Source organism: Dermacentor andersoni, chromosome 2 (assembly GCF_023375885.2).
Source record: "Dermacentor andersoni chromosome 2, qqDerAnde1_hic_scaffold, whole genome shotgun sequence".
Lineage (NCBI taxonomy): Eukaryota > Metazoa > Arthropoda > Arachnida > Ixodida > Ixodidae > Dermacentor > Dermacentor andersoni.
The window spans coordinates 138,604,076-138,630,554 of NC_092815.1; the positions used below are offsets into that span (position 1 = coordinate 138,604,076).

The window sequence follows — 26,479 nt, forward strand, 5'->3', positions numbered from 1 at the left end:
TCGATTCGGCATATAAGCTTTCGATCGGGCTTGTTCTGAAAGCCCCAGTGGCTAAGTGGATACCTAGATGGTGGACAGGATCCAACATCTTTAGCGCGCTCGGGGCGGCAGAGTTATACAGTCGCCGACCAATTCTTCGGACTCCAAAAATTCGGACATGCTCGATTATTCGGTCTGCTTTGCGGCACCGCCACTCTCCCCATAGACCATAATGTATAACAACTGCCAAAAGTTCGGACACCTTGCAACCTCTAGTCAGATTTTTCGGACACTCCTTGAGCCAATTCGATCGAGAGCACCATGCACCGACTTTGACCGCTGCATGGTTAGACTTGCTGAACGACATTTTTGTATTGAACGGAGCCTCCTGGCTGCCCCAAAAAGTAGCGCTACTGCGAAACCCCGCTCATCATCATCGTTTCTGCCCAGATAGAGTGGCTCTACAGCAGTTCCGGTTTCAGCTTAGTAAGCCATGCCAAGACAATCCAGCAGCTGATTTGTTCCTTCGCGCACAACGCTGCGAGTAGGCCACGTTTTTCGTTTCTGCAACTGGTGTCGGCATGACGGTATGATGTTTGCTTTGTGTGCTGTGGCGAGGTTGCGGTGATCCAACGTGGCATACGGAAACATCGCGTTAAGTGTCTAATGGCGCAGAAAGCGCTGGGGAATGCCGGCAAGCGGGTTCCGTGAGGCCTGGGATTTGACGCCTACCGATGTGCTCCCTACTGACGCCGAATATATTCTGCCGAGACCTGCGCAGTGGTTGCATTGCAATTCCGGACACCGTCTTACAGTAAAAGCTCGTTAATTCGAATTTCACGGGGACACTTAACGAGTTCGAATTAACCGAAATTCGAACTAACGAAAGTGATTAAGAAAAGGCCACATCTGATGACAAAAAAAAGTACAGCAACTCTGGGTACTTTTATTTGGAAAAAAAGTCCGTAATGGTTTTTTGCTTTTTTCCTCTGAAAGCGATCGCTGTCGCTTTATCTTCCAGAGCTCGAATGAGCCGAAAAGCATCGTCTTCACCTTCTTCGAAACTGAAGAAAAGCCGGGCGTGATTCAGTCCGTCCATCACCTGTGCCAACGAAGGTCGTACCGGTGTTTCACCAACATCATCATCTTCATCATCATCCACGGCCGGTTCTTCGTCTTCGTCGATGACTTGGGCGATGATTTCATCATCGGTCACGGCACCGCAGACCGCGGCGCAGCTGTCGACATTCACGTAGTCGCTGAAGTCCGTATCGCAGAGCACCTCCCGTACATGAAGCGGAGCGCGGACGCCCTCTTCAACTTCATTAGCGTCTGCGTTAAGGGCTCCGAAACCACAGTGGCGGAAACAATTTGCAATGGTTTCTGTGGTTACCTGATTCCAGGCACGCACAAGCATGTGCAGGGCTGTGAGCAGAGTCACGGTATAGCTTTTCTCATTATCGGAGCAAAGGAGCAACTTCTCAAGAATGTGACGTCTATAAAACCTTTTCAAATTCTTTATAACCCCTGATCCATAGGCTGAATAGGCTATTTTTTGTAGACATTATTTAGGATGTATTTGTGGACTTTTCGTGTAGTTTGTGCCCCACTTTTCGAAGCCCTAAATTAAGAAAAAAGAAAGTAAGCAAACTATGAGATTAAATACGGTACTTCTTTCTGTCCACTTAAAATGTTTGAATGCTTCTCGCCTCTGCTTTCTTTCGTTGAACCCGGTTACAGTAGACTTCTGTTAATTCAACTCCAGTTAATTCGATCCTGACCAAGAGTCCCAGCCAGTGCTATTTAGGAAGTGCTTGCAAAATTTTTGCAAAATTTGCTCACCCTCTTTCAAAGCCCCAATATAAGAAAAAAAAAATTAATGTGCAAATTACGCAAGTAAGCCCAGTACAGTGGAACCCCGTTCATACCGTTTTTCACCGGACCGAGGAAAAAAAACGTAACAGCCGGGAAAACGCAACAGTGAGGAAAGCTCCGAAAATGAATGAAAAGGTGCTTCAACTATAGACAATTTATTTCCACAGAGTGCGCTTAGAACTTAAAAAAAGTCTAGAATGGTGGCTTGCCGTTTCTTTCGCTCGCTAGAAATCACCACACGTTTCTCATAGCCTGGAAGGCCGCATTGCTGTCAGCGTCGCTGTGAGGTGCGACGTACCTGTGGAGGAGGTCGCGAGCCGCGACGGCTTCTCCAAAGCTAGGATTTGGCAACTCTCCAGCATCATGCGGCTCGTGCTCCTCGTCGTCACCGCGCCACAGCAATGGACGAAGGAATATCCGCGGGAAATGTCGCCTCTTTGGCGTAATCATGCTAACGATTGTTTAGTATTGCTGCGAAGCGCGCGCGCCCGAGCAGCCCGGTTGCGCGCAGCGCGGCGTGGTTTCGCGAGAAATGTAAACAAGAGAGGAGAGCTGGCCAGATAGGCGGAGCAACGGCATGAGCAACACCAACTTCCGGCTATCCTTTAGCTATAGCTTCACAAAGAGTGACGTCAGGTCCTCTCCCGAGTTTCCTTCCTCCGTGAGTCGACCCATCCAACAAACCATGCGGTGACCGTAATCACAGCGATGATAGTGAGAGCATTTTTCACAAATGGCCACCTAGTGACGGCCTCTCGAACTGGCGTGCGGCCTTTTGCAGCCAGTTCCATAGCCAAGCCCGGCCAAGCCCGGTCAAAACTCGTTAAAAGCCAAAATGGCGGTTGGAGCGCGTTGCCTACTTTAGCCCAGGCGGGTTCGGGTTGCGACGCATCATGCGGGAACGTTTTCACAGCTACTACGTAACAGCGGGGTTCCTTATACATTGGATCCTATGGAAGCTATGCGGGGACCGGATGAAAACGACGTAGCAGCCGGGAAAACGCAGCAGTGAGGAACGTAACAGCGGGGTTCTACTGTACTTCTTTCTGTCTAGTTAAACTGTTTGAATGCTTATACCCTCTGCTTTTTTTCTTGTAAGCCGGTTACAGTAGACTTCCGTTAATTCACCTCCAGTAAATTCGATCGCGACCTAAGGTCCTGGACATTGCCCATGGGCCCAAATTTTTTTTATTTCAATCCTACAATTGGCCTTCGCCGGGTAAAGCCCGCACCTGACCCCTATAGTGACCCCAATAACAACCCCTTTAGTGGCAGCACCTGTCCCGGTGGAGTTTAGGAAACAGTGAATGCATCGAACACACGTCACCTTTCGTCAAAAACGCCTACTGTCGGCTTACCCTAGGAAGGTTTACAAGCAATAACCATAGCTCACCAATGTCTCATTACAGTATTTACCTGACTCTAACGTGCGTGTTAGATTTCTACTTCGTTTAGGGGCTTTAATGTAATTCCTGCGTTAGTTTTCTGCTTTGGAGACACGGCAAGTGGATGCGCCTCTGATGTGGGAGTGTGTTAGAATTGGGGAAATACTGCAAAATGAATTGTGGTGTTTTGGTGTTTTTACTGCATCTTGTTTAATTTGACCCACTGGGTAACTCGATGAATTTCGTCGGTCTCATCAGGGTTGAATAAACAGAGGTGGACTGTGTAACAATTATTGATTATAATAATAACAGGATTTTCTTGGCACTCGGATATTGTTTTAAGTGGGTTAGACCCTAACGAAGTGCCAATTTTACCGACTTTGTTATATTGAGGTTTAACTGCAATACACAGCCAATAATACAGGAGTTGTCATAGTGTTCCACACAATAAAAGAAAGACTAGTGCAATGGTGGCATGCAACGTGAAGTGGCACTACCACAACTGGTGCAATGCAGTTTGTGCTGGTCAAACATTGGTCGTCGACACAGCAGAAGGATGCAATTTTTTTGTGTGTTTAATTTTATGATATCTGTTTAATTTTCAGTGGCTAGGGCATTTCAAAATGCCTAGCCAATAAAAAGAGGTGAACCATATTTCATCATCATCAAGCCAGAAGTTGCCTGAATGGCGAAGGAAAAACATACAAGGAGTGTGCAGCAACCCTGAGTCTCACATTGCTCTGCAATAAAGGAGAGTGACCAAACTTCTTTTGGGGACACTGCTATCCTTGCAAGGTGCAATGACCAAACAACAGAGACAGTAATTGAAGTCCTTTACATGAACAGCAAGAGATAAGTGCATCAGTTGATCATCCTATCACTGCCTGCAAAGGAGACATGTTTAAAATAAGAGGTTTTACGATGGCACGGGACTTTGTTTCATTTGTGCTCTCATGCTTTGTTATCTTGTATGAGAACATATATGCATCTGTTTGGCATGATTGAACTTTGGTTGTGAGTAATGCAATGTTACGAGTTTTCGTCTGGCGACTGTCATGATGCCTAGCTACACCACACATAGCAGATGCAGAGACAATAGCTTGGCGACATAGTTTATGTCATTGCGACATCTATACTGTTAGCATAAACACACGCTTCTCCTGGGCTCAGCTTTGAGGGACTCAGCACACTAGCCTAGTGCATCTCCTCCTCGTCACAGTAGCAGATGGGGTGAGAAGCTTAAAAAATGTCACCTCATGTTGCCAAGTGAGTTGCTCGCCATCACAGCAACTATGACCGAGCCAGGACGTCAGCCAGATCAGCCCATCCAGCTCCAGTCCTCACAAGGCTCAAGCTTCACCACCGAACAATGGCACACCTGCAAGCAATGGTAGGAGCGCTTTCAAACAACCAGCAGTCTTACCCAGCCATCATAGACTGATCAAGTTAACTCATTCATATGCATCACGGATGAGAAAGCTGAAGCTGTCATCATGAGACTTTTCTTTACACCAGCAAATACAAAGAAAGGCAAAATCATCAATGCCTTAACTGCCACTTTGTCATAAAAAAATAAATATCTATTTATGAGAGCACTCTTCAATCAGCGAGTACAAGATGAAGGTGAATGGACAACAGACTTCATCACAGCGCTGTGCTCCTAGGCAACTGGCGCAACAACAGAAACTTGAAATAATATCTGACTGACTTGTCATTGACATACGTATCTCTGTTTTCCATGAGGTTAGTGCAGTGCACACCATGTTTGGACCCCTCCCCCCCTTTTTTGTATATTTATTGCATGATGCTTCAATAAACTTCATTTGGTAGTGCAGCACTTGCCTGGGCTGTTCTTTCTCCCCTTTATCTACATACTTTTACGCTGCTTGGAACTTCCTTAAATATGAGCCCATGACAAGTCGCCCAACCTTTAGTGCTTCTGAAAAAAAAAAAAAAGGCCATTTCTGGTGTCGAAACTGGGAAAAAAGAAATAAAAAATGCACCATTACAGACTGCCGAAAGTGACACGTGACCTAGAATGTGCGGCTCTTCGGCATGACCTCATGAGATTAGGGGTGGTACATGCAGCTGTCCATAACATGCTCAAGAATCCTGGGACTAGCCGCTAGCCCCGCCAGGTGCATGAATTATCTGCTTGGGTGCTCTTTAGAGGCTTCTAATAAGGAAATTATGTAACTACCAACCTTGCGGCATTGCCAAGATTTCTTCTGTGGTGTATACTACTCCTTAATAACCAATTAGGGAAAAGTTGAATTTCATTGCAGTTGGCATTTAAGTGGAAGTGGCTGAAGGAGCTTGATGACCCGTCTTGCTGGCACTTCACAAACACTCAGAATGTCAAGTGTATTCCAAAACACACTAAATGCTGCTTATATTCATACATTAGGTTGCACACGGAACTCACAGACAAAGGAGAATACTAGATGACATAAGTGCAAACTCTCAAATGGTAATTTTATTTAGGAAACATTATTTAAGGGGAGACACTGGTGTGTGATTTTTTAATTTTTGTCCTATACATATGAAATTTTCAGGCAAGGTATACTTTAGCCTACTAGAAGCATATATGCAATCTATTATTTCTTATTTTGTCATTTTTGAGATAATACCTTCTGAAAATCAATTTGCCCAACTTTTCAACAATTTTACCACTGAACATCAGAGAAAAATTTATATGTTCACATTCTAGAACAATTAGAGATCACAATTAGACCATCACTGTAATTTTAGCTCTATTGTTACAAAAGTTATTGCCATATCTAATGTGGTGGTTATGAAGCTGAAAATTCTTATCTGTTGTATTGCCACAAAAAATTCTAGCATAAGGGATATCGCACGTTATTAGATTTATTGTGCGTAGAAACTCATAAGCTTCTGAATGCAACAAGAATAATTTAAATCGGACTATTACATCAAAAGATACTGTGGGCAACAGCACGTGTCATAGGAGAAATGCAGCTTTTGAGAAAACGCAATACGAAGTTCAAGGACATGATCTAGATTTATTCTTAGCATTAAAGCAAGAAAATTCCAAGTCCAACTTGCACTTCAAGCCACCAGGCACATAATCACTATCGCTCTCCTTCATGCGCCTCTTCTTATGGCATGCATGAACTTTTCTGCTCTGGAGTGGTTCTTGTCAGACGCCACAAGCCGGTGCTGGTCTTTTTCAGCACATCTTTGAACTGCTGTGCTGCCTTGGCTCAAGTGCAGCTCCTTCAAGATGGCCTCAGAGGCATGTTTCTTCCCAGCATTAAACCTGGTGATTGCTTCAGCAAGAGGAGTTTCCACTGTGAAGAGCGAGGCATGTTTGCTTTTAGGCACAAGCGACCAGATTATCAAATGGAGGCTCTCATTTGCATTTTGAGTTTTCCCTCTGACAGTGGCTCAACAACTTTCGGTCAGAGAGGCGAGTATACACTGGCAGGAGGGCTTCGGCAACATATTCAGGAAGGTTGTAGCGATGCTTAGGTGGAGCTTACTGCCTTGCCACAGCCTTGTTGTATGTGCACCATGATTCTTCGCCCTTTGGGCACAGTGAATGGTTTGGCTTTGCATTGGTGGAAGTCGCATGGTAATAAGTGGCAAGGACAGCATTCTCCATCTCATGAATATGCCCTTGGTGTCCCTTGAGTGCCCAGCCATAATAATTTGTGAGCTTTGCCACAAGCTCACCTGTGAGCTTCCCTTTGCCACCAAGGCTTGGCCTACCTTGTCCCTTATTTTTCTGCAGGAGGTTTCGCAGTGCAGCACCCATCCGTTTGTGCACTTGATTTACACAATCCTCCTTCGAAATTTCCATGTAGCCATATGCCTTCTCCTCCTGGAGGCTGTTGAAAGTGCGACTATCGCCGTCACACAACATAGTTGTGTATCCGAGTCCGTGATTCTCCAATGACCGACCAAACAGAATTTTCGCAGCCTCTCCCTCCATTTCGCCAGGCTTGCACGAAGTGCTTTTCTTGGCATTTATGTTGAACTCTCCATTCACTATATTCAGGGTCATCACCCTTGGGGCCGAGCTCGCATCCCAGGCAGAAGTTGGACAGAACTTGAAAGTCCAGCACTTAGCCAGAAAAAATTTCTATAACACTTCCCACACAAATTTGTGACAGGTGTCCACGAGTCAGCCAAGTCCTGTCAAACGAAACTTCTACGTTTCCAGGACTCCCAAAGTTCAGTTCAGAACAAACAGACTTCACAGCTGCCGCGCACTTGGTCATAACACCCGTGGATGCGTTCAGGGCGGCGGGGTTCATCTTATTTTTTACATAGTCTTGGTATGTTTTGGTATGCATACCACGAGAGGAAATGTAATATCATTGAGTACAGTCTGTCCGTTGCCTGTGCTTCTAACAGCACGAGCCATGAGCACATTCACCTCGAAAGGGTTGCAGGTCGTATCCCCACCTGTTCTTGGCGAGCTCTATCCGGTGCTTATGTCGCCGCAAATGGCACAGTTCACCACTATTTTGACGGCCACTCCATATTCCCGGTCGCCCTTTAGCATGTTCAAAAGGCCACGGCAGAATTCGCATTTCGCGCACCGAAGCAAGGGATGTAGGCTGCGTTCACACTCGGTCTCGGAGCAGGCGGAAGCGGAAAAAACTTGAAAAAATCCGCCCGCATAGGCGGAAAAACGGGTGGAAAAAGAGGCAACAAAAAAATCGGTCTCGGACTGATTTTTTCGCCACGGCGAAGTAAAAAACGGTTTCACTTCACCGGAAGCTGCACTAACATGTAAACATCCAGTCGTAAAATTTAACATTTTCCTTTGTTCATTGTCTATTTTTAGGAATAGCAACTAGCTAAAGCTATCGAAACTATGTCTTGTTTATCTTCCATGGTAGACGAAAGTTAAAAACGACACGCACAGTTGCACGAAATAATAGCTTTTAGTAACTGATGGGTCAATGATTGAACGTATGTCTTGAACTAGTGTGATGAAGAGCGCCATCATGTGGACAAACGTACGCAAACTAGATGGATGTGGGCAAAAGCGGCAGTGGTTTCCACTGCAGTGGCGAAACAAATGTGAACATCTTGAACATGCGCGGAAAGGATTTTTTGGACGCTTTGACTTTTCCGCCCACTTGCCGTTTCCCAAGTGTGAACATAGCCTTAGAGCCGCTAGGCTTAGAATTGTAAACGCGGTCCCCCTTGCCGCTGCTTCCGGGGAATCTCCGATAAGCGACTGCTTTTGGCGGGTAGCTGATAACGAAGAAAGCTTCTGTCGTTCCTCCTCCGCGCGACGTTCAATTGCCACTTGTTCGGCTTCTGTGATGAGAAGAGTGTCGACGCGCGTTGCCCTCGACGTGTTGCTGGCTGCAGGCATCGTATGAGTGGCCGTAGCTTTGCTAGGTGCCGTTTGCTCGCTGGCACATGTCGCTGTGCTGGTCGCCGTCACTGCCGTTTCATCAGACGCCACTTGGGGTATCCGAGAATGTCGCTTGCATTTTTTCCCGAAAGCATGAGCCGTCGCGAACTTGTGTTGACCGCCAGCCGTCGTCACGTTGCTACGGGGCACTAGACTGCGTCCAAACCACGTCTAACATGGCGTCTCGCATTGTCGGAGAAACAAAACTCCCGGTCGTCCAATCAGAGACCAGGATTTACCTCACGTGGTACAAAGGCGCCAATGCTGTGTGAGTCTTCCCCCATTTTCGAAACCGTGTACCGTCATAGTAGTCAGACTTGGTGCCCTTTTCTAGCTAAAGACGGGATGTAGAAGAATCCAGCTTTCAAATGATTCCAAGATGGCCGCGCTGCGGGTAATGGTTGGCGTAGACAAAGGCATTGAATTCGCCTCTTTTCGAGGGGCGTTTCCGAGCGAAAGCGGTGATGAAACGCACTAACAAAATAAGTACTCATCAGAACGTGTTATTATTGGAGCAATAGCTTCTCTAGGACGTCTAGATTGTGAAAAAAAATTGTTACAGAAAGTCAATTTTTTTTAGGCTTTTTTTGGGCCAGAAGACCCGTGTCTCCCCTTAAAGAACCTTACAAGTGCCACCTGGTAATGAAACTAACACCATGATAACCAAAGCATAATCATAGGAGTTAAAATAAAGAGTGGCTCTCTTTACTATCAGTTGATCCTGACATGTGCTACAGAGATAGGTGAATACATTTTGTTTTTGTCAACAAAATGGATGGAGCACTAATGTAAGCGTCTCTCATCTTTTTAACGTGAAACGCCTCTATAATTTTTCGGTTAATTTGCCACCTTTCTCTTGACAAAATGGGAGTGTCCCTGAACACAGGTGTACAATCCCAACTACAGCAGTGGTCGGCCAAGGGGGAGCGTGCCAAGTTGGACAGGGACAAATCATCTTCCCTGAGCTTATTGTTCATGCACCTACCGCTTCGCACCTAACACACAATTTAATGCAGCTGAATGGCACCTGGTGAACTGCTAGTGGTTTCAACTTTTTTCCAGATTTCCGAACACAACTATGAAAGCCTGTTAGGTGCGGTAAGCGCTGTCATTACATAACATGCTGCAGCAGTTTTCAAACCATGTAAAAGCCTATGCAACTATGGAAAGGTTGCAACCTTTTTTATGCCCTCATCCTGTCTGCAACTGCCCTCAACATTTCCTTTTACAACAGGGATCAGTCTTGTACAAGTAGCGGCTATTATGCAACTGGGGTATATGGCCAATTCTAGATGGGCTATCTCAAAGCAGAAGCTGGTTTCAAGTTCTTGTGTGCAAGGTCTGAGCAACGAGGCACACAAACAAGAAAACACAATACCATTTTTTCCTTACTTCAACATCATTCAATGTAAAATTCAAGAGAGGCTTCTTAGTGCACAGGTTGTACCACCAACATATGCACCCAAGATTGAAGGGAATACTAGTTGAATGATGTGACTGAAAGAGCTAACTCTCTCACAACTCAGAAACGCAACGACTCATTAAACAATATCCTACCAATGTTCTACCCTTTTTCCTATCACAAATTACAAACAGAAAATTGTGTACGATCACCAGCCTTGTCAAGTTGCTGGGCGTGAGTAACTTGAGTTGACGCCGCAGCACCGTCTGTTGCCGACACCAGAATAGAGAGCTTGCCTGAAGGTGAGCATTCCGTTTGGCATGACTGAAACAAAGAAGAAAGAACTTTCATCCAACAAGCCAATTACAGCTTGTTGCAAGGCTTCAGCAGACACACACCAAAAATAATTCTAACCTGCAGTTAGTTTAGTTGCAAGGGGTTTCACAATGCTGCTTGCGATTAAACGCGTGTAGTACTTACAACATCAACTGCTGCTACAGCTGGAACTTGTGTCATTGTGCCATTTGAGAGCTGCAGGTCAACTGGCTCTGTACTTATAGACGTCTCTGCCACTTCTGAAAGAGTGGGACCAGTATGGTGCCCTGAGTTGCTGGAGACTGCCAGCGTGTGTTCTGTTGTTTCTTCCCTAGGGGGGGATAGCCGTGAACGCTGTTGCTCTACCGAACATTGCTCCCACCTGTATTAGAAAAAACAGCAACAATGTTCAAAGATCAGCTAGCCTAAACCTTGCTGCATAGATCAAACTGCACTGCTACCGACATGACTTTAAAATGGCATCTAAAAAAATTATAGGGTTTTACATGCCCAAACCACGATCTGAATATGAGGCATGCCGTAGTGGGGGACTCCGAAAATTTGAACTATCCGGGCTTCTTTAATGTGCACCTAAATGTAAGTATACGGGTGTTTTTGCATTTCGTCACCCATCGAAGTGCGGCCGCCATGGCCAAGATTCAATCCCGCGACGTCGTGCTTAGCAGCCCAATACCATAGCCAAAAATGACATCTCTTGTGTTCCATTTTGCCTTGTGAATTATGGCTCTTACTGTTGCAGGTGCAATGCCACTGAAAGTATGTGTTTTCATGTTATTCGTACCTTTCTGCTCTTACGAGGTTTGCTCTTTTCTTCTGGTACACAGATGGGAAGATGGTAGGGACATAAGATGGATGCTGGCTTACATCTCTCTTGCAGTTGCCGACAAAATGGTCACTGCAAATGCGCGAGGTCTTCGTCGGCTCCCAAGGTGTCTTATCAGGACTGCAAAAAAAAATAATAATAATTTATGCACACTCACTACACATGTTGGAATCTAAACGAAGCAAAGCTATTATGAAGTGGTCAATTGAAAGATATACAACTGAATTTTAATCTTATGCAACATATCTCATTCAATGTTTATGCACCGCAAAGGCTGCAACTTTAACGTAATACAATATTTATGTTTATACAATACAGCTTTCACAAGCTATGGGAAAATGCAAACACCAGTTCAGGTGGATGCACACTGTGAGACATCAATGCAGTGGTGTCACGAGGACCAAAGCAACCTTTGATCCTTGTCAGGGGAATAATGGTGAGGGCAGGTGTACGCAGAGAGAAAAGCGCATATCTAATGCACTCTTTGTGCCACAGTACAGAAATGTAGGTACATTTTAAACATCTATATCCCTTCTTATGTCACAGTGGCCCAGATCCAATCCAGGGGATTGGACAGGCATGGGAACACACAGTGGCCCGAGAACAGAGGTAGGCCAAATGTTGAAACATAATGAAAGTTATCAAATACTGTCACAGTGCAGTGACAGTCAAAACCTAAGCAGTGTCAAAACTGTGAGTAACAAATTTAACTCTTTATTGGGCGAACTTGTGTCCAGCAAAAAAATAACATGCAAGCACGATGATAGTGGCAATTGTCCAAAATATGATCTGCGGGTCGAGCGAGTCGGCTTTTATACATGACTCGCCGAAGGTTCCCGCATAATCACTGGTGCCCGCATGCCTTCTAGAAAGTACAACACAATTCTTGTCATGCGTACAATACACAAGGTTTGGTGAGAACAGAGTAATCAATGCAGAAAGTTGGGCTAGTTGGCGATGATGCATTTGATGTGACATAGTTACTAGCACTAGCAAGACTAACAGAAAAAAAATGTTTGGACAGGACAGAGCGCTAGACTTGACTGACAAGCTTTATTCATAAAAAATGCGAGAAACCACTGTATGCTCAAATAAATGTGCAGACAGACATTGCATGTCATGTCACCAAGGTCATTGGTTCTAGTGCCTTAATTAACTCTACCTTAAAAGGACCCTGAAATGACTTTGAAGAACCGTACTGAGTCATTAGGGTAGGTCCTTCTGATCATTGATTAGCGCATCTCAGTGCTCCGCATAAAGCATTCAATTTATTATAAGGTTTTAAAAATGTACATCACTACCAGTCGCAGCATGCCACTCAGCTGAGTTTTCAGCCGCTCCTGGCCAGGTGACGCGAGGTGACCATATCATGGCAGTAGGGCGAGCTATCTGATTCGCTGCCCAGGGTGCATCACCTATAATTTTTCCATCCTTACGGCGAACAAATGTTGTTCGTAATAGTTGGAATGTTAGTTAATTTGTTTCTATAAAAAAGAAAGTAACACAAAAAGAATGCACAAGCACAATTAATCACTACACTTAAGCACTTCCGGCACACAGCAAGCGCCGTCTGCTTGTGTTACAATGTGCTCCGTGTTGAGAAGAGCTCCGCAGTCAGTGTTGGTCTTGATCTTTCTTTTCACAAGCACCATGGTTCGCCCTTGTTACGTTGTGGGCTGCAATCGTACCAACTGGCAATATGTCAACCTGAGACATTGTGTCCCTCTGCAAGGCAACAGATGAGCAGAATGACTGCAGCGCATCGGACTGTCCGTATCCAATCGGAGCTGGGATTTGCATGTTTGCAGCGGTCACTTTACGCCAGAGGATTACTACTACAATAGTGTTTTGCGTGTCCGGTAGTCTGGTAAGCGCAAACGCAAGTGGACTGGGCCTGGGTGTTTCATGAGATGAGCAGAGGCACAAACGTGAACGGTCTGCATGGTGCAGCCACCCAGTCGCACAGAGCTCGACCAAACACAGAACTAATATAGCAGTAACAAAGTGTATTCTACATTGCTGCTGGTGTAACTTTTCGCCAGGAGTGCAATCACGAACACACTGTTTTTCGAAATGTTTAAGATGTTTTACACTTATTTAGAGCAATATTAGCTTTTTGTATGGCTGGTTAAGCTTTACACCACCAGGTGACTGGACTGTGCAGACCGATCTTGACCGATCAGGCCACTCACATACGTCAAGGCTAAAGCTCCTTCACAGCTATAGCAGTATGGAGGGACTTTATGCCTCCATCCATCCGTCGGAACACCCAGCTCGCCTGTGGTTATCGGAATACTGGACACACTCAGCGTTGCAACAGAATGCTCGCAATGGATGCTGCTTCGATAGCTCTTGCTTGGGATCGACTGCTAGGCCGCTGGCGAAAGGCTTCGCGCGTTGGCTCCAAGACAAGCGGAAGTGGACAACACAACATCCCATCACGACACAGAGCCAGTGAAGGCAGAGCTTAGCCCTGATCACTCTGCGAACGAATTGAGGAGAAAATGCATGGCTATGGAGGAGAATGACTTGTAATCGTATGCAGCTCTCTTAATACGAGATGCTTCACACAAATTGTGGTGCGAATGGCTTACTGCAGCTGTACCCTATGCATCTACAAAATCTGTCCGAACCATTTCAGGGACCCTTTAATTAGTTTCGCCTTAAATTATGGGGTTTTACGTGCCAAAACCACTTTCTGATTCTGAGGCATGCCGTAATGGAGGACTCCGCAAATTTTGACCACCTGGGGTTCTTTCACATGTACCTAAATCTAAGTACACAGGTGTTTTCGCATTTCGCCCCCATCGAAATGTCGCCGCCGTGGCCGGGATAGCTTCGCCTTAACACTAAAGGTTGTAGGTTCGACTCCCACCAAAGGTCGCGGGTTTGAGTGCCTTAAGTGCACTTTAAGGGGTCACTAAAGCAAAACAATAAATCAGTTGAGACTAATAAAGCATTGTATGAGAACCCAGGAGGCAGTCATTTCAATATAATATTTTGATTATTAGATGAGAAAATGAAGGTCGAAGTAGCAGTATTTGAATTTCGCGCCAAAACCCTGACGCTGGTACGTCAGTGTGACGTCAGGCATTCCAAAGTATGCTTTCGCATTAGGGCTGCGTTGGCTGAGTAAAGGTTCCTGAAACTTCCCATGTTTAATATTTGGTTATTTTAAAACACAATGTAGTCAATCTGTACCGCTATATAATTAAGTAGGCCCTAGAGGATGCCATCAAAACCCATGACGTCACAGTGACCAGGTGCGGAACTTCAAGGAGGCATTGCCACCCGTCTTTAGTTCTTGTGCTTTTTCTGGTTTACCAAGCATCGTATCATGGTAAGAGTGGTGTTTTTGGTGTGATAGAAACGTAATTTACTGATGCAAAAGAAATAATTTTTCTCTTAAGTGTCCCTTTAATAATCTATTCCTCAGTTAACTTTGCCATAAGTGACACCAAAGGTAGTGGGTTAAACTCCCACCAAAGGCTGTGGGTTCGAATGTCTTAATTAACTCTACATTAATTAACTGTGTGTGAATTAACACCAATGTTCACGGGTTCAACTCCCACCAAAGGTCGAGAGTTTGTAGCCATCTGGGACCAGGGCGTGGTCACGACAATGCTGGATTTTCCATTTCATCTTTTGCATTAACTCTTTGAAGGGCCCCTCACCAGGCTACACAGAAAATTTCGGTTATATGCTAGAAGTTGTTATGTGCCCTCTAAGGAGTGTTCTAGCCACAAGAATTTTTCAAAATGGTTAATAGCCGAGATAGAAATATTTCAGTGCCACGAATCCATGATTTCAGGAGGCGAGTGCCACCGCCTCACCGCGAGTGCCACTTGCAAGCTGTTGCATTTGTCACGTTTTGCACAGCGCATGATTTTGCATGCTGTGCACAAGAACACCTGACTAGCGGTATAAGTCAGCGCTACGCGAACACTAAGGGAGACACAAGCTGATCACAGAGCATGATTGCGTGCTGGAACACGGTTGAAAATGACATAGTTCCATAATCTGCGCGTACGACTGAATGATGCGGGAACTAGCAGATCAAACGGAAGTACATCTGTCTTGCTACGGTACGAAGTAAAACAAAAACTCGCAGACAGTAGGTTTGTGTTTTATTATTAATGTAAAATTTAATTAATCTATTGAAGCAACAGATTACATTCACAAATAACAGATGTTGCCTCGAATATTTCTCCAAGTCACATGTCACTATGAGCAACGTCACAGAATATGCATGTACATGGGTGCACTTGCACATATACATGATCTCTCTGACTGGGAGCACGGCACTCGGGAGAAGGGCAAATGGCATTTGGTTTGTAATCTCAGCTCTCTCCGCGGCGCATAGCGAGTAATACTTAGCAGACACAATCATTAGCGCATACTGTATGCACTGCACTTGTCAGCTCATAATGGCCAGACCTGGTGAGGGGCCCTTTAAGGCTGAGACATAAATACCCAGAAGGGATTCTTATATTTATCTAAATGTGCACAACACACCAAGCATAAGCATAATCAACAAAATGAAAAATATACTTTGAGGAAATCTTTTCAGCCATAGGCTTCATTTGTACAGGCAGCTTCATTTGCTTTACATCACATGTGTGACACCACTGCAGCCGGAGCGACATTGGTCTGCCTCGTCTGACAGTGCTTTCAAAAGAAAGCGAGTCACACGCCAATCTTCTTCGTCATGTGTTTCTGCTCCAAACCAACAAATGACGCTTGCCGCCTGCCATTCAGCGTTGGCCGAATATATCTTGCCTAAAACTTCATACTCAATACTGAAACTCGGCAAGAAATAAATTTTTTTTCTGATATGTTGCCTCTAGGCAACACTCATCAATAATGCATTAATAATAGACATGTCAATATCGTGCACTATTTAATGACAAGGTCTACGTGCAAGGGACATAACTGAAGCAACAGTTATATACACCCATGAGTAAAAGTATTGGGGGCGAAGCACCTCCCTTGGGTAGTATGAGGGATCATGCGGCGTGCTCCTCATATGTTTGGCTTACGGCGCTCAACAAAAACACCACGTAGCAGCCCTTCTGGAGATTTCTGCAAGTACTCTTAAACAACGTAAGTTTTTTACTGCCGAAATAATAATCTTGCGCAAACAGAAAGTACATAATTGTTTACAGACGCTATCACTTTACAAAATATGTACAGTGAATGCCACAGCGCGTGGTTGTCGCGATGCAGTCTCCCAAACCGGCTTCTTGTGTGAAAGGTAGACCAACCAACGCTGAGAGCAAACTATGTGGTATATGAGCTGTCTGTATAACCAAATGGAGCATAACAGAATGAAGCCTCAATGCAGCGATCGCCCGAGTTCACAGCAATTGACTGCGCGTCTGCATGCATGTCCGCGCACAGTGTTTCGCTTTCGCTGCGAGCGCATTTTTGCACCATGCCGTGAGCTTTAGGCCACAGAATATGAGCATTTGACAGTACACAAGCAACCATTGTTGCGTGGATGCTATCAGAGCTGTTAAAAAAAATTTTGTTATAGAAACTTCGATGCCTATGGCGACTGTAATGTGGCGCCGCGACATTTCAATCTATTTTTTCTTCGAAATTCTTTGATGTTTCAATATTATTTCTCAAGTTGCGTCGCACTGTATGTTTAACGGATTTATTCTCAGCGCGAGATTTCCCGCTGCTTCTTTTGTAATTCAGTGCATTAATTCGTAACACAAACATGACCATATGCCATGCCTTTTTTTAATGTGCTTCTAACCACTCCCTTTCCATTCCAGTGAACTTGCTAGTATCTAACATCAGCAAGTTCATAGACCAAACCGTGATGACTTTAGCTGGGCAGTGGGAGCGGGTGAGCGTCTGAGTGCGCGTTTTCTGCTACTCACCGAACATTGCAGTACCGGCACTGTTGCAGAAATCTTCCTCGCGTCTGCACTTGCTGCATACCCAAGTTGTAGCTGATGGCTGTTTGACGGTTCTAAGTTTCACGAGCCAAGCTTCACGTAGCTTCCTGTCCTGTGGCTACGTGCGAATAAGGCTGACACTGGGTTCAGTTGTGTGCATTCGGAACTGCGGCACTGAGCATTATCCTACCATACTGCATGCCTCCAAAGGCAACCACTACCTATTACAGTGTTTTCAAATGTTGTAAAACAGACACCCAAGGGGGGAAAACCTCACCACTTAATCAGAACCGCAGCGCAGGTGAGACTTAAAACTGTCGTTTTCAGCTTGCTTCGGCACTTCCAAAGCAGCCGACGCAGCCGCTCTGCCCACGTGATCCTTCATGCCACGTCACGTCGATGGTGGCACCAGCTTTTCCAGTGGTGGAGCTTGCCCCCAATATGGCCCAAAGGGTTGCCGAAAAAGCTGAATTTCTTCATAATTAACATGCATAAAGAAAATTCACGAGTGCACTGGAAAGCTTGTGATGCCAAGTTTGGACTGCAGTCCTCAATTTCAAGTTACATTCACAAGCAGTCGAGAAAGTCAGCTTTATTACGCAGTCCCTGGTCAGTATACTTTTGCTCATGGGTGTACATGCTGTATCTTCCAATTTATTATTTGTGTTCAACTTCCAGAGATGCAGGCTCACTGGCACCACCTTGGGCTTCAACATACATAAGCTGCTTTGCTGGTGCATAGGCTGTCCCAGCTAGCTTTAGCCAGAGTTTAAGAATATGCAAACGCCACATAGCTGGACAGAACCAAGGTAATTTTGTTTGGAGTCGCTTGGAGATAGTCAGATTATTGTTTCATTCTACCTAATTACATGAATAGCCCTAATTAATTATTCAACTTCTCAATTATAATTAAATGAAAAGTGTCAATGAGAAAATTGTAGAACAACATGAAAAGCTCCTGATACAGCTTCCTGTTGCGCAGTACGTGCTACATAAAAGTTTTTCAGAGCGTGAAAGATGCCCGCAAATACATGCAAAGTGCCTCGAGTGGCCAGTCGTGCGGCAAGTGGGGGGTAAGCTGGCGTACATCTCGATTTCTGGTGTGCGTCTTGGCCGTGGCTGCACACGGCTGTAAGCGCGGCTGAGCGCACACGCAGCTGCACACTCTGTTTTAGAGGTAATCTGCCGCGTGTGCAAAGAGTGGGCGTACTGAAGCAGCGTGGCACCATGTAAGCTGTCTTGCCGCGTGTTTAATATTGGAGGCTGCATAATCTCGAGTTTCGGTGACCCATTGGAGCAGGAGGCAAACGAAGCATTCGCTCTCCGCTGCCGGTGCTTTTCCTGATAGCGTTGTCCCAGTGCAGACGACACTATCAGCCACAGTGGCGGAGTGCATGCGAAAGCATCGCTGGCTTTACTTAATTCGTATCGCCAAGAAAATGGCATACGTGGCATGAAACCCCCCATACCATTCGTCGCCGACTACTAAACATATCAAAATGAATTGTTTCATCCTTCAAACTTGCTTTCTTCTATTCCCTGATCATACCGAAAATTTCTCCTTTCTGTGTAAAAAAAATCGATCGGCGACTGCACTTATCTGCATAAAAGCTCGAATTTCAATACAACGAAATTTCGATGTAACGTAGCAAATTGCCAATTTTACCAACTTCATTATATCAAGTGTGTGTGTGTGTGTGTGTGTATTGTCGTAGTGTTCACAGTCTCATGACACTGAGACACGAAATGTGCACAACGTCTGAGGAAGTAGAAGACAAGGTAGGATCATGCGGGGCTATTTAGCAAGTAATGCTTGTCACTTCTCAAGCAATACACTAAGGGCCAGAGTATCACAAAAGCAGTGTTTCTGAGAGGCCAAGGCATCAAGAAGGGGACCAGAGAAGGACAAGGTCATCCGCACTGAAGTGGGCATGTTGGTGGTTGACATACAACTTCTGCCATATCTGCGACAGAGAGAAGCGAAGACGGGCAATCTGATGCACCTTTTCTGCTGTAGCAATGGCGTCATGAGTGCACTCAGTCGACAGTTGGGCAGGGTTGAGAATTAACGTGTCAAAAGGGTGCACCGCTTCACATTCATACAGAAGACAGAAGGGAGAGTAGCCAGCGGTGTCATGGCGCAAGAAGTTAAATGCAGAGGTAACAAAAGGTAGCGGAGTGTCCCAGTCGCAATGACCAGATGAAACATACACTGACAGCATATCATGCGATTTGGGCATTCAGGAAGACTGTTCGTCTGAGGGTGGTACAAAGTTGTAAGATTGTGTTTGGTGGCACAAGAATGAAATCTTCGATGACTTTAGACAAGAAGTAGTGACCCTGGTCGGTGAGAAGCTGCAACACCCGCCGCACAACTGGTTGGTAGAGGTCTTTGTTATGGCATAATGGGTCACATAATCCACAGCTGCAGCAATCCATTTACTCATTTACTGCCGGCAGTGGAGAAAGGGGACAGGCCGAGAAGGTTGAGGCCAACACGGAAAAATGACTTGACTACTATATCAATAGGCTGGAGGGGTACACAAGGACAAAGAACTGGCTTTTACTGGCATTGGCATGACTCACAGGCAGCTACATAATGACACAGCGGTAGAGACCAGGTCAGAAAAAGTGCCACTGTACATGGTCATACATCCTGAAAACAGTGAGGTGACCGGCTGTAAGCATGCAGTTGCTTGAGTACAGTCGCTTGGACATGAGAGGAAATGACAAGTAGTAGTTCCTGCCCCTTGGGGCGCACATTTTAGCAATATAACATGCCATTTACCATGACGAACATATGAGTTGACCAAGACGAGTCAGAATGCAGGTGGTCGATAAGATCTCCTAAGGACGTGTTTCACCATTGCTCATCCCCAGTGTAGCTAATAGCAGCAAGCAAGAAAATGCCATTCAGTGTGTCCTCCGTGGCAACGTCTGGGTACCGAGACAAGCAGTCACCATCTACGTTTCCTGGAGGCATAGATGCACAGAGCATAGTAGTCAATTGTAAAAGCAAAAGGGAGCAAGTATAAGTAGGGCCGGAATTTGCTGACTGCCTAAACTAGTGTCAGGCATTCACACTTGGTCATTAATTGCGCTAGACTGACAAAATAAGCCAGCTGGCGTATGCAATAACTCTTATCAAAACCATGTTGGTATTGGGCTAAAACAGTGCCAATTCCATAGGCACTCACGTCTGTGCGTACTTTAATTGGAATTGGTGGAGTGCGGGCATTGAAGTCGGCAAGAATCGGTAGGATAGTGAGCAGTGTGATAGGGTGTGAAAACGCTGTGGCTTGTACAAGGCCCCAAGAAAATTGATCGTTTTTTCTGAGGAGATCAGTTAGTGGATAGGCAAAATTCTTGACAAATCAGCAGAAATATGAGCATGATCCCACAAAGCTTCAAACATCTTTGGCACAGGTTGGTACAGGAAGCTCCAGGACAGATGAACCTTGGCAGGATCGAGGCAGACACCAGATGAGTTGACAAGATGCCCAAGGATACTAATTTGGCATTCCCTTAAGTGGCATTTCGAACAATTAAGTTGCAGCCTAGCCCCACGAAACACTGATAGGATGGACAAAAGATGGGTTAAGTGTGTTGCAAAGATCAGAGAGAGCACGATTACAACGTCCAGGTAGCACAGGCAGTTAGACCATTTAGAGCTGTGCAAAAGCATGTCCATCATACGCTTGAATGTGGTCAGCACATTATACAATCCAAACGACATAACTTGTAATTGGTAGAAGCAGTCAGGTATAACAAATCCAGTCTTTTCACGGTCACTTTCATTGAAGGGGATTTGCCAGTAACCAGAGTGCAGGTAGCTAGACGAAAAAAAGGTTGTGCAGTGAAGGCAATCCAGAACGTTAATGCATAGAAGAGGATAGACATTTTTCTTGATGACCTACCTTAATGATATGTCGAAAATCTATGCAGAATCACCGACTGTTGTCCTTTTTAAATAAGACAAAAGGGAAAGCCCATGGACTTGCAGAAGGCTCAATAATGCTTGTTGTAAGCATCTTGTCAACCTCTTGAATAACTTGGTGCCTTGATGATGACACGCAGCAAGGTCGCTGGTGAATAGGAGGAGCATCGCTAGTAGGTATGCAATATTTCATTAAATGTTTGACCTAATGAACGGCCGTTGAGGTATAAAATGTCAATATAAGTGACAAGCAAATGACAGAGGTTGACGACTTGCAAGGGCAGAAAGTCTTCAGCAATCATCTTTGTGATGATATTCTGCATCGATGGAGATGACATGTTGGCAGAAGAAACTACAGTGGAACCCCGAAAAAGCGTCTTAAAATTCGAACATAAATTATGCCTATAAAAATACTACTTGTTTCGTGCGACGGACTTACGAGAAACTTCAATGTAAACTACTAGTGTACTCTGCAGGGCTTGAAAACCCAAATTACCAAAAAAGTAAATGCAATAAGAATTAATGCTGCACTACAGGTGCCAATCATGCTTTATTCAAATGAACCTTTTTGGCACTCCACTGTCGCGATTCCTGCCGGCGGGCGCAAACTTTAAAAAAGTCGGCAAGTTTCTTTTGGACCTTGTTTTATCAGTGAACTAAGAGCTTTCGCTCAAGTTGGGCAACGTCCAAAAGGAGGTCCTCTGCGTCGTCACATGAACAGATGAAGTTTCGGATGCAATCTATGTGCCATAGCACCTCGGCGTGCATAGTAGGCACAGGCACGGCACCTGTGGCATCGTCACTTGGCAAAGCCTCCTTGATGGCGTGATCCAGCGGCACCTCGCCGCAGATCGCAATGTTGTCGTCAGCCTCCACGTACTCGGCGAAAGTCGTGGTGAGGTTTAAACCCTCAAAATCGTCGTCGGTGAAGCCTGCATCAGCCTCGAGCGGCATCGAGATTGTTGCGTCCCTAGCAGTGGAGGCAGTCTCTCGCTTAAAGCCACAGCGCTTGAAGGAGTTAGCAATTGTGCTTTGCGACACTATGTTCCACGAACCGGCAATAAAATGCATGGCGTCAAGCACAGTGATAGTTTTTTCTGACTCGCTGCGCTCCATAGCCGCCAGCTGACGCTGCACTAATCGTTTCCGGTACCCTTGCTTGGCGCACTTAATGATGCCAGCATCCAGCGGCTGCAACCGCTGTTGCAGCCGCTCTATGCTCCTCAGGCTGAACATATCGAGTGGGTGGCATGGTGCGTTGTCCACGAAAAGTAATATTTTCCTCACCTTAGCACCCATTTTCTCATCCAGCTGCTGCAAAAAATTGCTGAAGAGCGAAGACGTCATCCACACCTTTTTGTTGAAGTTGTGGCCGCACGGCAGCATATTCAAGTTCTTAAAGCACTGTGGCTTTGCAAACTTTCCAACAACGAGCACGAGCAGCCTCTCGGAACCATCCTCGTTAGCACAGAATAGTGCCGTCACAAGCTCTTTACTATGCTTGCCACTATGACAGCTGTCACCTTTGAACGCAAGGGTTTGCTTGGGCTGCATATGGCAAAAAATTCCGCTCTCATCGGCGCTGAAAACATCGCAGCGCTTGTATGCCGCAATCATCTCCGACAGCAACTCCATCCACTCATTCACCGTCGAAACATCCACGGAAGTGCTTTCTCTGCAGGAGTGGCTGCACACAATCCTGTTTCGTTTTTTAAAGCAATCCAGCCACTCGTTTGATGCCTGAATGTCGTCGATGCCACAAGGTCCGCCTTTTCTTTTAGAATGGCGCCGTCAACATTGATCGCAGAGCTCCGTGCTTGATGCAGCCACTTGAGAACATTTTCTAATTTCACATGCTGTCCTCCTTTTGCCACTTTCCACTTGAGCCCGAACTTGTTGGCATTCTGCAATATCACCGCTTTGTTTACCAGGATCATCTTAAGCGAAGATTCGGGTATCTTAAGGGTTTTGGGCAATGCTGGCATTCATGGCTCCATGCCGTTTTTCTGCTTCCTCGATAATATTCAGCTTATCGCCGAGCGACAGAACTGTCCGCTTTCAAGACATTGTGCGTCACGTTGCTCCACACAACTTAAAACCTCCGCTGAATGCTGGTCGCTAGAATTACGACGAAGAACACGTGCGATAAACCTAGGCCTCTCCGTGCTACCTTGTCGGCGGTCTGCTGCTGGGAAACTGGAAGGAGAGAAACGCTTCCCCAACGCGACGAGAGGTGACACCACCGAGAAGAGAGGGAGAAAGTGATCGTGGAGAAGGCGCTATTTCAGCACAGCGGGCGTCGTGGGCAGCTGCTGGTGGGGGGGAGAGAAACTCTTCCCCAACGCGACGAGAGGTGACGCCACCGAGAAGAGAGGGAGAAAGTGATTGTGGAGAAGAAAAGGCGTTATTTCAGCACAGTGAGCGTCGTGGGTGGCTGCTCATGGGGAAGAGAAAAACGAACAATGAGATGGGGCAGGGAAGAAAGCTGCACCAGAGCGAACCGGTCGAGCGGAGTCAAGCGCTCCGCATGCCTCCTCGTACTCGGCGAAGGTCGTGGTGAGGTTTAAACCCTCGAAATCGTCGTCGGTGAAGTGAGGAAAGAGACCTGCGGCACTTTTCTTTCGTCCGCAGTTCCTTCTTGCGCTTCGCGAGGGTCATCATAACGCAAGTCAGGCGTAAAATTTCGTTGGATAACCGGGGTCTTTAATGCATTGCTTCTATGGGGACTTCGCCGGGACTGCACTAATCCATCGTAATACCCAGGTCGTCGCAAAACTGGGGGATGTATAACCGAGGTTCCACTGCACCAAAGGAAAATCAGGTGACAGATGAAACCTGGCAGTCCTCTGATGATGTGGCCAAAGCTATGCCTTGGCGAAGAACTTGAGGACAGAGTCTGAAGTTCAAGATACGCAGACAAGTCTCGTTGGCCACTACAGTCACAACGGCGTGGAAAAAGGACACACTGTGTGACAAAAGTACACTAGGAGATGAAGTAACGATATATTCACCATCTGGTACACTGGGGCAGGGTACAGTGCCAATATAGGTCATTCTATGGGGCTGCCAACGGGCAAGCCAAGTTCAGCGACAAAGGCTGAGCAGCCAATTATAGCGGAGTGGTCAGACAAGAAATCAAGTCCAAGGATTACGTCATGAGGGCAGTGGAGAAGAACATGAAACAAGAAAGTGTGGCGGCCAGTGACACTCACTCATGCGGTGCACATTCCGAGCACAGCCGGAGTACCGCTGTCAGAGGCACGCAGGACTCTGGAGGTGTTAGCACTTCGTTTAACCTTTCACGGATATCACAACTCATGATACAAATATGTGCACCAGTGTTGATAAGGGCAGTAATGGGCAGGCTTCTCTGGCAAGTAGGTTCTCATACATCAGCAAGGTTAAAAGAGGATTTGAAGGTCAGGGGTCCAATGCAGCATCACCTCCGGGGGCTACATTGTTCAGCTTTTTTGAAAAGAACATCCAGAGGGATGCGGCAATGAATAGCCGCCAGGCAGAGGTGACCGCAAATGACGATCATGCAGGGAAGGTGAATGGCTAGTGCGTTGGGTTAGTTCAGGGGTTGGCTCTCGTCGCGGTGATGGTAAAAAAATGAGCAAGGGGTTGAAATTGGGCGATGTCGGTAGTAACAATATATATGTTCCACGCTGCGGCAACAAAAGCTGATGGGCTTGTCATCCTGGGTTCTCCACTGAGCCGAATCACAATAGCGGCAAAACGTTGCTGCTGTATTTCTAGGTGGAGCAATATAACTAACCCAAAGGTGGGTAAGGAACCCAATGGGCTGTAGTACTATGTTCAGTTCAATTCTTTATTTGCAGACATAGAACGTACAGAAATACCAAATCTGGTTGAACCCATAGCTACAGGCTAGTTGCGGGTCCAATGAAAAATGGTTAACGATTGCAAGTACAAAGCAAGTAAGATACATCACGTGCATACACATATTTGTCACATACCATTAAATTGTACGAGCGTACAGAATGAAATGCGAAATAGTGTACAGTTTGTTATGCTACTAAACAATTTTAAGTAAACACATAAAACACTAGTTGGGAGCATTGCAGGTAAGTTCCTGCATTATTATGAACATACATTATTAATCTCCACAATATCGAAACACTAGTTAGATAAGTACAGCAGGTTTCAGCGAGTTACTAAAAAAAAAGGACATCATGAGCGTTCACATTGAAAAGCATTATTGAGGCTAGGCATTTTTTAAGCACAGATGAAAACTTAATTGCTTGTTTTATTTCTGCTGGTAGCTTACTCCAAATTTTTGACCCAGAAAACTGTAGCAAACATTGTCCATATATATTTTTAGTTGGAGGCTTAAAATTACCCCACGTTTGATCTCTGGTCGCACGAAAAGACGAGTAAAATATAGAAGCATGAAAAAGCAGGTTGTGTTTAACAATGTTGAAGACACACGTGGCAATTTTTAATTCGTGTATCTTATCATACGGCAAAACATTAATTCTATTAAATAAAGGCAGACTTGGTTCATCGTAACATGAATGGGTAACTTTCTCAGGATGCGTTTTTGAAGTTTGCTTACAGGTTCAAGATAAGTTTTGTATGTCGTACCCTATGATTCATTACAATATGCGATACGGCTATGGATGAGTGCAAACTATAAGATACACAGCCAGCTCTCCCCTAACAACTTGAATTAAAGAGATTGTCGGTCAGGAATCGTCAGAAGGGCATGTGAACAATGAAGGTTGCAATGCCGCCTAAATTTCAAGACTTAGACGCGGACAAGGTTATCAGTGGTGGGCAGTTGAAGGTCCACCCAGTATGATGTAGCAGCAGTATTTGGAAGCCCCATGAATTCTTGGGAAATGCAGTGACTCTGGAGTTCTTCCACATGCCTGCACTCTTTGATGTCTTCAGCGGTTCAGCAATCCTTAAAGACCAGCAAGTTAAAAGCATCATCTGCGATGGTTTTCCGGATGTGGCTTAACTCATCTGCTTCGGTGAGGTTGGTATGAACTTGGCGGCAAAGGGCGATAACGTATGTACGAAATGAATTACTCCACGGGAGTTTGACCGCAACAGGAGAAGCCTTCCAAGCAGCGAGCTGGCGACCAATTTGTTTTCCAAACAAGTCCTGAAGCTTATGCTTGCATAGATTTCAGCTGGTCAGCTCTGTTTCATGAGTGTCAAACCAAATGGAGAGTGTCTCTCTGAGGCAGAAAGCAACATTGGCGAGTGTCAGTGTCAGGTCCCACCGATTCTTCGTTGCAACATGCTCATAATTCCCAAGTCAGTCATCGATGTCGACACTGTCCAGGGTTGGGGGTTGGTTCAAGATCACAGACTCGGGTGATGGTGTTGAAGCAGCACCCCCATCCATTTACATGGTGGAACTGGCCAAGACACATCCACTGCAGAGTTCCGTCTTGCTTAGT

General features: G+C 45.6%; 1 protein-coding gene across 1 annotated transcript in view; it reads right to left on the reverse strand.

The window, feature by feature from the left end:
- LOC126540045 (uncharacterized) overlaps positions 1-26,479 on the reverse strand; it is a 178,513-nt gene that overhangs the window by 150,796 nt on the left and 1,238 nt on the right. The window contains exons 2-5 of the mRNA XM_072286556.1: positions 11,157-11,318; positions 10,520-10,736; positions 10,252-10,363; positions 4,493-4,617 (exon numbers count right to left, since the gene is read on the reverse strand). Coding sequence (XP_072142657.1) covers positions 4,589-4,617; positions 10,252-10,363; positions 10,520-10,736; positions 11,157-11,318 — 520 coding nt within the window. The 3' untranslated portion in view covers positions 4,493-4,588. The remainder of the gene's footprint in view (positions 1-4,492; positions 4,618-10,251; positions 10,364-10,519; positions 10,737-11,156; positions 11,319-26,479) is intronic.